The sequence below is a fragment of the Scyliorhinus torazame genome, chromosome 18 (genome assembly GCF_047496885.1).
Source record: "Scyliorhinus torazame isolate Kashiwa2021f chromosome 18, sScyTor2.1, whole genome shotgun sequence".
Taxonomy (NCBI): Eukaryota; Metazoa; Chordata; class Chondrichthyes; order Carcharhiniformes; family Scyliorhinidae; genus Scyliorhinus; species Scyliorhinus torazame.
Genome location: NC_092724.1, coordinates 120,008,274 through 120,021,461, shown reverse-complemented (window position 1 = coordinate 120,021,461; position 13,188 = coordinate 120,008,274). Strand labels below are relative to the sequence as shown.

The following is a 13,188-nucleotide window of genomic DNA, read 5'->3' as shown; positions in this document are numbered from 1 at the left end:
GAGAAACCAATTATTATCACTTAAGCCCCATTTCCATTCAATTAATGAGAGCGACCCCATATCCAATGGCCTCTGATTGTCATTCAGCAACCTCCCCAGTAAGTGCTCATGCTGGCGTCGATCAGTATTCCTTTTGTAAAACATGAACATGGCGGAAGGGCTTCTTTGGGGAGCCGAGGAGGTGAGCAACTATTTTTGCTCGCTGGCAAAGAGGTGCTGGGCTTGCCACCCCAGTGCTCGGTGGGGGCACCCTTGGCTGTGGGTGGGGGATCTCCGCAGGGGTGGGCCGCCATTGGGTGGGGGGGGGGGCGGAGAACCGGTGGGCAACTGCTCACGGCACCACCATGCCAACCCCTGGATCCTGTGTACCCGTTCTGGGGGCAACCCCTGTACCTGCTGGTCTGCCCCAATGACCACCCATTACCCCCTCCAACTGTTGAGGACTCTGACTGCGTGGTTGAAGGCTATTGCTAATAGAGCATTGCCAATCGTGGTTAAGTGAGCACCACACATTCCAAGTGGATTCCAGTTGGTGGGTGGGTCATGTAGCCTGTGAGAGTCATTGCCTAGCATCCCAATCACCCTGATGGCTGGACACTGTGCTTGAACACTGCAGGAGGGAACACCACACACGCAACATCTGAGCACCAGGGGTGGGGGTGGGGGGGGGGGGGGGGGGGGGGGGGTGATGCCTGGAGAGATGGGCAAAGGGCCAGGGATCAGCCTGCATTGCGGAAGGAAGTGACAGAGGCATCATAATGGTTGGGCAAAAAGGACAATGCCCTCAGTGATCTTCAACATGCTTTGCCTTCCTAGCTCTACCACTATGTCTTGGTATTTCCCCAGGATGCACATCTGAGGTGTAGGCGGTCAGCTGCTCACCTCATCCCATGGCCTTCGATGCCCCTGGCAGGCCTCTGGGTCCAGGGAGCCCCAGCTCACTTGGCGGCACATGTCCCGTGTGCTGACTAGAAGATGCAACCTTATCAGAGGGGTGGAACTCAGGGGAGCTTCAGAAACAGAATCCCTACAGTGCAGGAGGCCATTCAACCCATCCAGTCTGCACCGACCCTCTAAAAGAACGCTGTACTGGGCTCACTCCCCTACACTGTACCCACAACCTAACCTGTACATCTTTGGACACTCGGGCAATTTAACATGGCCAATGCACATAATCTTCATATCTTTGATCTGTGGGAGGAAACCAGAGCACCTGGAGGAAATTCACGCAGACATTGGGAGAATGTACAAACTCCACAAGTCGCTCAACTCCGGAATTGAACCCGGGTCCATGGCGCTGTGAGGCAGCAATACTAGCCACTGTCGCCCAGTTTTGTATCCAAGTTATTAATGTCCTTTTAATATCATGTGTTTTATTTTCCAAATCAGTCTTTGATGTTGTGCATTTGCCAACATCCCAGCACTGCCTTCATACACACGCCTTGTTACTGCTTCAGTGAAATACTGGGACTGTCTACTCATCCAGACATCTCTTTCTCATGCAACCTTAAACCCTAACTGGCCTCTGGTGGACTTGAAAGATTTCATAGCACACCTTGAAGGAGATCACTCCTCCAGTTCTACCCTCTTGCACATCCTTAATTCAATTATTTCCACCAATGGCAGACGTGCCTTTAACTGCCTAAGCTTTAAACTTTGGAATTCCCTCCTTAAAACTCTCGCCTATTTTTAAAAAATATATATCTTTCATGGGATGTGGGCATTGCTGGCTGGGCCAGCATTTATTACCCATCCCTAATTACCCTTGAACTGAATGGTTTGCTAGACCACATTGCTTGGATCTGGAATCCCGCAGAGGCCAGGAATATTTCCTTCCTAAAGAGCAGTCGTGAACCAGATGGAATTTTATGACAATCAACAATGGTTCATGGTCATTAGTAGGCTTTTCTCTCCAGATTTCTTCTCTCAAATTCAAAGTTCAACATTTGCCGTGGTGGGATTTGAACCTGGGCCCCAGAGATTTACCCTGGGTCTCTGGATTGCTAGTCCAGTAACAATACCACACACCACCAGCTCCCTGATCAAAGTTTTGGTCATCTGTCCTAGTATCGATTCACATGGCTCAGTGACCGTTTTACCCGATAAAGATAATTGTCTGGAACTTGGAGCCCATAAATGTGATGGAAATGGAAACAATCAATTATTTCAAAATGGAATTAGATGGACACGTGAAGATAAACTTGCAGGGCTGTGGGTATTGAGTGGAGAAGTGAGACTGACTGGATTGCTCTGCAGAGAGTCGTCACAAACTAGATGAGCTGAAAACCTCCGTCGGTGTCATATGACACGATGGCCCAAGGTTCTAAGCCATTTGCAGGACTGGAAGATCCCGTTAGCATAAAGAGCTGGAGAAATCCTGGGCTCTGACTCTTTTTAATGCTCCAATGAAGTGCCTTGAGACATTTTACTACATTAAAGTGTCTGATAAAAGATAGTTGTTCTCCTGACCAATATTTATCCCTCAGCCAACATTAAAGTAGAGTATCTAATCGTTTATCTCATTGATGTTTGTGAGAGCTTGCTGTATGCAAATTGGCTTTTGTTCCCTGCGTTACAATAGTGACTGCACTTCAGAAGTACTTCATTGGCTCTAAAACTCTTTGGTCATGGAAGACACTACTTAAATGCAAGTTCATTACTTTTTCCTCTCCTTACTAGCTGTACCTGATGTCATAATATGCATCCATGCACATCATGAGGTAAGAACAGGCAGTGACAGACACCCAGGTTAGCCAATCAACATACAGGACAGAACACAACCAATCACCAGACAGAACACCAGAGGGGGGCTTCCAACTATAAAACACACGATGCATCAGCACTCCGCCTCTTTCCACTGGTGACAACTGTAGTGACAGTCAGGGTGTATATACTAGTCAGCACCTTCTACACGTGGATTAGAGATAGCCTGGTTCAGTTAGTTAGAGTTAGTACACTTAAGAGTAGTAGAGTGTCAACCCACAGCCAGCTGTGTGCATTGTTACAGAAGTTCAATAAATCGTATTGAACCACCGCCTACGTTTGGTGTATGCTTTCCCGTTCATTTGCATCTCGTTGCAGTCCGTGTTACCCCAGGGTGGATAACACGACACCTGATATTGTTGGGAACGGAGGTGAGCAGAGAGGCTGAGGGGAATTCAGTTGGAGGCTAAAATTAAACTGCGTTACTAAACGCAAAGGTTAAGCAAGCCGGAATAAAGCAGAGATATCGCCAGGAAGGCAACAGGCAAATACATTTAAAGAGAAGGCAGCAGGGTGAAATCAGTAGAAGGTTCCAGAAGAGTGGGGGGTGCGGTTAACCAAGCTGTGACCTCGAAATGAGTCATTTTTCTCCAATGGTGATGTGAAGCGCTTTGATCTAGCAATGAGATCCACTCTTCCATGATGTAGACAGGATATGTGGTGGGATCTGCAACCAAGTAGCAAAGTGCCCTGTAGGTGAAGAGGTTATTGGCAAAAGAACCAGTGGGATGGTGAGATTTATTTTACGCAGTGGGTTTTTGTATACTGGAATGCACTCCTTCAAAGGGCAGGGGGAGCAGATTTATTCTAAAGTTCAAAATGGAATTGGATAGATAATTGAAACGGTAAAATTTACAAAGCTATGAGTAAGGAGTTGTGAGAGTGTGACTAATTGGATATCTCCAGTCTCTTTCTGAACTGTATCTAATGATATAGGAGTGAAGGAGAAGGTATGGTTGAAAATGAAGAGAGGGGCTTTGGGAAATTGAGTGTGATTATTTCAGTCTTAAATGTGATTTCTTTTGCCATTCTGAACCTGCAGCGTTCCGATTACCTGCACAGAGAGACATTGAAGCTGGCCCAGCATTACCCAAACATCCGGGTAACCCCCTGGCGGATGGTTACAATCTGGGGAGGTGCAAGTCTGCTGAAGATGTACCTGCACTGCATGAAAGATCTACTGGAAATGAAGGACTGGGAGTGGGACTATTTCATCAACCTGAGCGCCACTGACTACCCCACCAGGTCAGTGTCGTTGAATAGTAGGCGGATTAAATGATTGGAGCCATGGAGGGTAACACAGATCCTTCTTCAGCCTAATTTGTAGCAAAGCTGCAACATTGTCTTCCCTCACCGCCAGATCTCCTCTCGAGTTCCACATATGCTGACAGGTTTCTGTCTGTTACTCCAAGTTTATCATGTGTGGTTTAGACAGTAAGCCCAAACAACGTTTTTGATAGTGAGAAACTTGTAATCCTATCCTTAGCCAATGTCAGTGGTTGGATGGTGGGAAGGAAAAACCCATGCCTGATATTTTGGTATAGGTATAGTCTTGGCAGGGTATAATAATCCTATGGTACAGGATTGGTGGGTACAAGTTGTCACTGTATAACACTGGGGCACTGTCCCGGCTTTTACGTCTGTCAATGTAAAATGTTGGTGTACTGAAGGGTGGGTACAAGCCTATTATTATATAGCTTTAGAGTATACTCTTACATCTGAATGGTGGTGCTTGGACTACTTCATAATATCTGCAAAACACCCGAGTGTCTGAAGGTGCACAGATGCTCTTTGTGATCAACTCTCCTGCATCATTTTGATGAATGCTTTCACCATTCATTCCAGTGTGTATCATATCTTATTGCACAATACCTTGTCCTGGATTACAGCTGTTAAACACTGCTTTCCACAAAAACTGCTAACCCCACTTGAGCTCAGTCTGTGTTAGCTGCTCCATTCTTACTTTAAGTAAAGCATTGGTATGAAAATATTTCTCCTTTTCTTCCAGTCCCCCATTCTCTCTCATTTTCCCCTTCTTCCTTTTTCTTTCTCTCACCCTGCTGCCTTTCTTTACCTCTCCTCATTCTGTCCATCCTTTCTTTTTCTTTTGTGTAAATCCCCTCAACTGCCAAGCCCTCCCTCTACAACCGCAAATCCTTTCCTTCTCCTCCATTCCATTTCACCATGTCCCTTTTCCTAACTCATGCTGTAGCTGTAATGGTACCCTCCAAGTACCTCACAGAGTGGGACATTCTTTATTGGCCAAGACCATGAATGTCAACAGGCTGTACAATCACAGAATGCCTTACGATGAATCCAAGCTTACCCTTACTCAAGGAACTCTTCCCAGCAGGCGGCACTAGTTTTTGATGCGAGGAAGATGGCCTTTTCCTCAAGCCAGATGTACTGAATCTCACTGCTGCTCCAGCTAACCACAGATTTGTCTCAGATAATTTGGCTCTTTTTAAGAATATTTTTTCACTAATTTTATGTCCTCCTAAGTTTGATTATTTCTGTTCAGTGAGTCAATCCAGTGAATGGATTTGAAACACAATACAATGCATGTTAAACTCTGCAACATTTTGCGGAAGTGATCAGGCCAATTAGCAAGTTCCTTCCATATTTGCACGTTCATCACTACATTGGCAATCTCAGTCAGGATGCCTGGTGTAGGAAGTGAAATCCTACATTGAAAAACAACTTCTGAGATTGGAGTTAAGTTTAAGCATAGAAGAAGCTTTACTTTGTATCTAACCCATGCTGTACCTTTCCTGGGAGTTTGTCCTGTGCAGTATCCAACCTTGGGTGAGTTTTATGCTAATCAAAATGTAAAATGAGTCATTCCCCAATATTAACATCCTTTCAAAGCAAAATGGTGTGGAAACTGGAAACCTGAAATAAGACGGCGAATGGAAACACTCAACAGGTCAGACTGCAACTGTGAAGAGTGAAACCTCCTTCACATTGAGCAGCACAGCATAACCACTATCAACAGTGGGGTTTCAAAGTAAAAGATTATAAACATTTGCTTACAACGTTAATTCTTTTATTTTACAGGACAAATGATGAGTTGGTAGGATTCCTCTCCAGGTACAGAGAGAAAAACTTCTTGAAATCTCATGGCCGGGATAATGCCAGGTAGGAGCCAAAATTAGTCCAACTGTTGCAGGTTGTATAGACCCTGTTTACCCCTGTACTGTACTGCAAGGGATGGTTTCAGTCAGGAATGGAGTGGAAACACTGCAGCTGTGGCAGGAATTGTGGTTATTGCACTGTCAAAGACTACTGTTTTTAAAAAAAAAAATCAAATAAAATCCCAAGGCCCAAAATGTAGGTCATGATTGCTGTTGCATATCGAATCATAGAATCCCTACCTTGCAGAAGGAGGCCTTTTGTCTGCACCGACCCTTTGAAAGAACACCCCATCGAGGCCCAATCCCCGCCCTATTCCTGTACCCCAATCCTAAGGGGCAATTTAATGCCAATCCACTTAATCTGCGCATCTTTGGACTGCGGGAGGAAACCGGAGCACCCGGAGGAACCCCACACAGACACGAGGAGAACATGCAAACTCTGCACAGTCACCCAAGGTCTCTGGCGCTGTAAGGCAGCAGTGGTAACCACTGGATCACTGTGCTGCCCTGGAGGAATTGGAAGAATTTAGCTGAGTCATGTTTCGCTCTCTGACTGGGGTCCAAAAGACTATGGTAAATGAAGATTGTTTATAGGTCTGAAACTCAGGCTGCGATTCCTTGGGGGCCCATTAACCGCGGCGTAAACCCTGTAATGGCCGCTAATTCTCACAAGAGGCCAAAAACTGGATTTGCACTGGTGAGAACTCTGAACGTGATGATCCCAGCCCTCCTTGCTGACATAATCAAGTTCACACACACGGAGGGCGAAGACCCAATGATCATAAATTTGAATTCATTCAAATATGCTTTAACGGCATAACACCATTGCTTCCGGTGAGGAGGGACATGGTGCCCCCTAGCACCCTGGCTTTGAGATTGGGGTGCCTTTCCCTGTAGAGCTGGAGCTTGCTGGCTTTGAGGCCCTGCCCTGCCACAGGGATAGCGTGAAACATGCACCCCTGTTTTTGTTTTTGAAAACGTGAAAGAAGATCTGGAGAGAGAACCTGGCTGTTCCTCTGAGGAGAAACGCACCGATTTGCAGTCAGAACCTGGCACTTTGCCATTGTTTAGGAAAATTCCATCCTAAATGTGTTTCACTGTAGAGCTGTTATTAGCTGAGCAAGTGCAATGCTGAACTGTATTGCTGATTAAGTTGGATGCTATACTGAAATCACGGTGCTTTAATCAGACTGCCCCTGTTTCCAGCGCTGATTACTGCAACATAGCCCTAGAGTTGGTGCAGAGGAACATGAGGGTGATCTCCAGTGTCAGGCAGTTTGGCGCCTTATAAAGGAGTATAAGTTAGGAAATAATATAGAAAAGGTAAGACCCAGCAATACGTTGAGGTATGATAAGTGTTAGAAGCTCAAATAAGTGAAGATACAAATTAGGAGCAGTAGTAGGCCATTCAGCCACTCGGACCTGCTTCACCGTTCAATAAAATCATGGCTAATCTGATAATGGACTCAACACCACTTTCCTGCCTGTCCCCAACACTCTGACTCTGTTGTTAGTCAGGAATCTAGATACCTCTGCCTTAAAAATATTTAATAACCATGCCTCTACTATTCCCTGGGCAAGAGTATTCCACAGATTCTCAACCCTCTGAGAGGAATGATTTCTCCTCAGCTCCGTCTGATATAGGAAACCCCTATTCTTAAACTGTGTCCCTTAGCCTTGGTCTGTCACACAAGGGGAAACATCTTATCAGCATGCAATCTGTCAAGGCCCCTCAGAATTTTCTGTGTACCTTTTAAGAACAAACTGCACCCTCTAAACCCCAATGGAGACGGGTCCAATGTGTCCGAGCATTTTTCAAAAGATAACCTCCTCATCCCAATAATTAAACGAATGAACCTTCGCTGAGTGTCTAATGCAACCATGTGCTTCCTTGAATAAGGAGACGGAAACTGTATGCAATACTCGAGATGTGGTCTCATTAGTGCCTTGTATAACCGTAGAAAAACTTCCCTACATTTATATTCCACGCCCCTTGTAATGTTAACATTTCATGTGCCTTCCTAATCACTTGCTGTACCTGCATAACAACCTTTTTGTAATTATGTACCAGAACAGCCAGATACCTCTGTACCTCAATTAGTTGCATATTGCCAATCCAAAGTGACCTATTTATGCCTACTCTTTTCCTGTTAGCCAATCTTCTATCCATCCTAATATGTTACACCATGACATACTCTTATTTTGTGTCGTAATCTTTGTTGTGTCATCTTGTCAGAAGCCTTCTTGAATTCTAAGTACACCACAATCACAGGTTCCCCTTTATCCAAGTTGCCTGTTAGTTCCTCAAAGAACTCTAGTAAATCCGTCAAATACGATTTCCCTTTCAGAAACCCATTTTAAAAATGTATATATTTTATTCAAGGTATTTTCAAATAAACAAACAAAAGCAGAAGAAAAATCGTACAACATTACAAATTCCCTTTCCGAAAACCATGTTCACTCTGCCTATTGCCCTGAGATTTACTAAGCACCCAATAACCTCCTTAGACTCCACAATTTTTCCAATGACCGATGTTAAGCTAAATGGATTGTAGTTTTGTGCTTACTGCCCACCTCCTTTCTTGAAGAGGAGTGATGTTCGCTATTTCCAATCTGATGGGACCTTTCCAGAATCTAAACCAATAAATCAAAACCAATATATCTAATATCTCAGCAACTGCTTCTTTTAAAACCATAGGGTGAAACTCACCAGGATCTGTCAGCTTTTATTTCTAATAATTTACTCAGCACCCTTATCTGGTGATTGTAATTGTTTTCACTCCTTTCACCTCTTAATTCACAATCATTTCTGGGATGTTATTTGTATTCTCCACACTGAAGACAGATGTAAAATATCCGTTCAATTCATCTGCCCTTTCGTTATTTTCCATTATTAATTCTCCTGACTCACTCTCTCTAAAGAACCAATACTCACTTGAGTTATTCTTCCTTTTAAATAACTGTAGAAATTCTTACTGTTTTCATATTTCTGGCTAGTTTACTGTCATACTGTAATTTCTCCCTCCTCGTTATTCCTTTAATCATTGTTTGCTTTATAAAATATTCTGTCTGATCTTCTGACCTCCATTAACATTCACAGAATTGTACGCTCTTTTGTTCAAGATGATACTATCTTTAAGTTCCTTCGGTAGCTACGGCTAGTGCGTCCATCCCCAGAGTCTTTCTTTCTCATTGAAATGTGCCTTTTGCTGAGCGTTATGAAGTATGTTCTTAAATGTCTGCCACTACATCTCTACTAGCCTATCCCATACTAGCCTATACCATAACCTAAATTTTCAGTTCACTTTCCCTAGCTCTGTCTTACCCTCATAATTACTGTAATTAAGTTTAAAACGTTTGTCTTAGACCCACTCTTCTCTCCCTCTAACTGAATGCGAAATTCAATCTACCTAGCAATATCTTTACTATGAGAAGATTAATTAATCCTCGTTGCACATTCACAGATCTAAAATAGCTTCCTCTTTGACTGGCTGTAGAATGTGTTGCTGTAAGAAACCGTTCAAAAGTGCTCTACAAACACATCTTCTCGGCTACCTTGCTAATCTGATTCATTCAATCCGTATGTAGATTGTAATCGCCCATGATTATCGCCATAACGTTGTCACAAGCCCCTTATTTTGCCCTGTGTACCCTGTCATACAGTGTGGTTACTGTTAAGGGGGCTATAAACTACTCCCACAAATGACTTCCTACCATTCCTATTCTTTACCTCTACCCAAACTGATTCTACATCTTAAATAAAAGCAACTACTGCATGTATTGGAAATCTGAAATAAAAACACAAAATGCTGGATAAACTCAGCAGGTATGGCAGTATATGTGGAAAGAAACAGATTTAATGTTTTGGATCTAATGATCCTTCTAAATCTTGATCTTTAGAACTTAGATCATCACTCACTAATGTACTAATGATGTGGAGATGCAGGCGTTGGACTGGGGTGAGCACAGTACGAAGTCTTACAACACCAGGTTAAAGTCCAACAGGTTTGTTTCGATGTCACTAGCTTTCGGAGCGCTGCTCCTTCCTCAGGTGAATGAAGAGGTATGTTCCAGAAACACATATATAGACAAATTCAAAGATGCCAAACAATGCTTGGAATGCGACCATTAGCAGGTGATTAAATCTTTACAGATCCAGAGATGGGGTAACCCCAGGTTAAAGAGGTGTGAATTACATCAAGCCAGGACAGTTGGTAGGATTTCGCAGGCCAGATGGTGGGGGATGAATGTAATGTGACATGAACACTTCAGCAGTCAAGGGCATTCAGCCTCTGATCTCCGGGTAAGCGTTCTCCAAGGCGGCCTTCAGGACGCGCAACAACGCAGAATCGCCGAGCAGAAACTTATAGCCAAGTTCCGCACACATGAGTGCGGCCTCAACCGGGACCTGGGATTCATGTCACATTACATTCATCCCCCACCATCTGGCCTGCGAAATCCTACCAACTGTCCTGGCTTGATGTAATTCACACCTCTTTAACCTGGGGTTACCCCATCTCTGGATCTGTAAAGATTTAATCACCTGCTAATGGTCGCATTCCAAGCATTGTTTGGCATCTTTGAATTTGTCTATATATGTGTTTCTGGAACATACCTCTTCATTCACCTGAGGAAGGAGCAGCGCTCCGAAAGCTAGTGACGTCGAAACAAACCTGTTGGACTTTAACCTGGTGTTGTAAGACTTCGTACTGTAATGTACTAATGTCATCCTTAATTAACAGAGCTACTCCTCCACCGTTTACCAGTTTCCTTTCCTTCCGAAATGTAATGTACCCTTGAATATTCAGGTCCCAGTTGTTATCTTGCAGCCTTAGTAATGACTTACATTGTACTATTTGAGCTTCCATTTCATCAATTTTGTCATGACTGCTACATGCGTTTAGATACGGAGCCTTTAGTTCTGTCATTTTACTATTCTTGCAACCTCTAGTCTCATTTACTGGCTTAGCCTTAACGTTTATATGCTCTTTCCATTCCTGCCATGCTCTATTATCATTCCCCTTATTACAACCTTGCTCTCTTGCCATCTCTCCTTAATTGATTGCACCTTCCAACACTATTTGAAAATAAATTTAAAGTACCCAATTCTTTTTTTTCAAATTAAGGGGCAATTTAACGTGGCCAATCCGCCTATCCAATGTGGTTGAGGCTTTTTGTTCTTTTTCTGGTTAGTTTGTTCCTTTGCCCCTTCATATCTTATGCAGATGGCCTCCCAGCCAGATCTTTATGATGCCTTTATCTGCCAAACTGGCAGGGAGCTTTAATTCACGATTTGTTCAGGTTTGGATTTACTACAAAATATGTATTTCTGACAAACAAATATTAAAACTCTTGCACCTTACTCAGAAGATTGGGAGTTCAAGTTTCAGTCCAGACATTTAAGCATGTAAGCAATGAAGTACTAAGGGCATGCTGCTGTGTTGGAAGTGCCATCTGTCAGATGCAACATTAAACCAAGTACTCCCCCTCAAGTCAGTGTAAATGATCCCAAGGGAATTACTTGCAGAAGAGCAGGAAAGTTTGTCCCAGTTTCTTGGCTAATGTATACGTTTCAACTTGCCTCACTAAACCCGATCATCTGATCCAGGGCTTCCAAACTGTCACAAGAAGAGATTTTCAGTCACAAGCTCCGATGCAGTAATAGCTACAGTTGTAAGGTACCTTTAAATATTTGTTGATGGGCATGGTGTAACAGATTGCTCTCTGGGGTCTGATTGCTACTGCAATAAAAGCCTGTGTTCTTTTTCTTGGATGTTCAGCTCCTATTCCACACCCCTCCACCCACTGACAAATTAAAACACTCTGCCGCTCGACACCTGAAACCTCCCCACTTCCCTTCTGCTCAACAAATCCTGTAGCCTCCCAAATTTTCACTCTGATGGTCACACAAAGTCTGAGGCATTTGGGGTCACTCATAATAAAAGCTTGGAAAGTACTGATCTGATCAATTGACTCATTGCTGGTCATGGGAGCTTCTGTGTACATTGGCTGTCATGTTTTCTACACTACAACTGTGACTACGATTCAAAAATATTCTGCAAGACACTTTGGAATGTCCTGAGATCAAGGAAAATACTATAAAGTGCATGTTTTCTTTGTTCATTAATTCACATCTACTCGCTGTCATTTACAGGTTCATCAAGAAGCAGGGGTTAGATCGACTGTTCCATGAATGTGACAATCACATGTGGCGCCTTGGAGACAGGCAGATTCCCGAAGGCATTGTGGTGGATGGTGGTTCTGACTGGTTCGCCCTGACTCACAAGTTTGTTGATTATGTGGTGCACACGCAGGATGAGTTGGTCACTCAGCTAAAGCAGTTCTACTGGTACACACTACTTCCAGCTGAGGTGAGAGCTGGCAACGGCAGAGGTCTATTCTTTTCAAATATGCTCTATTCTGTGCCCATCAACATGGGGGCGTTAGTGTTTGGGAATGGAGCACTTCCAATTTCAGGCACACAGCATAAGCATCAAACATTCCCAGGGCAGGTACCAGGTACAGCTGGGTTAAATTTAGAGTAAAGCTCCCTCCACACTTTCCCATTAAACATTCTGAGGGTGGATAGAAAGGTCAGAGTGGGAGGAAGATGGAGAATTAAAATGGCAAACGACAGGAGTCTCATACTCCTGCTTGGGGACTGAGTGAAACTATTTTTTCTTGTCTTTACTTACAGCTAAAGCCCTTATCCTTTTAAAAATGCTTAATCTTTGGGTACCTTGTTTTTATAACGTTGCTGCGCCTTAGCTCAGATCGGTGTAATCTGATGATCCTCTACCGAGTGCATTCATCTACAATTAGGAGTTTTATTGCACAAGTAAATCAGGACTGAATAGATGCAATTAATCATCTTTCACTAATGTGATGCATGGGCAGGCATTTGTCAAACCTATACGGGGAAGTACAGAAAGAGGCTAACCCAGTGGTATTGACATCACATGGAGGATAGTGCGAGGACAGGCACTTTAAACCCTACAATGTACCAAGAGAGCAAATATATTTAATTTCTAACTTGAAAGGTTTATGAGGTTGGACATGTTATTTCTGGGAGGGGAAAGATTTTAGGGTGACATGAGTCAAGTCTTCAAGGTTTGAAAAAATTGACTGACATTGTGATACTGAAGGTTTCAAAACTCGGGCGCAAGTGCAAACTGAGACAGTTGGGAGTAAAAAGGGAACTCAAGGGATTTATTTCATTCAAAGGGTGTTACTTTTTGGAGTCATGTTAGTACACGCTGACTCTAATCAAAGATCATCTCTCTTAAGATCC

General features: G+C 43.5%; 1 protein-coding gene across 1 annotated transcript in view; it reads left to right on the top strand.

The window, feature by feature from the left end:
* xylt2 (xylosyltransferase II) overlaps positions 1-13,188 on the top strand; it is a 182,446-nt gene that overhangs the window by 98,850 nt on the left and 70,408 nt on the right. The window contains exons 4-6 of the mRNA XM_072483241.1: positions 3,806-4,008; positions 5,821-5,901; positions 12,052-12,268. Of these exons, the coding sequence (XP_072339342.1) occupies positions 3,806-4,008; positions 5,821-5,901; positions 12,052-12,268 (501 nt within the window). The remainder of the gene's footprint in view (positions 1-3,805; positions 4,009-5,820; positions 5,902-12,051; positions 12,269-13,188) is intronic.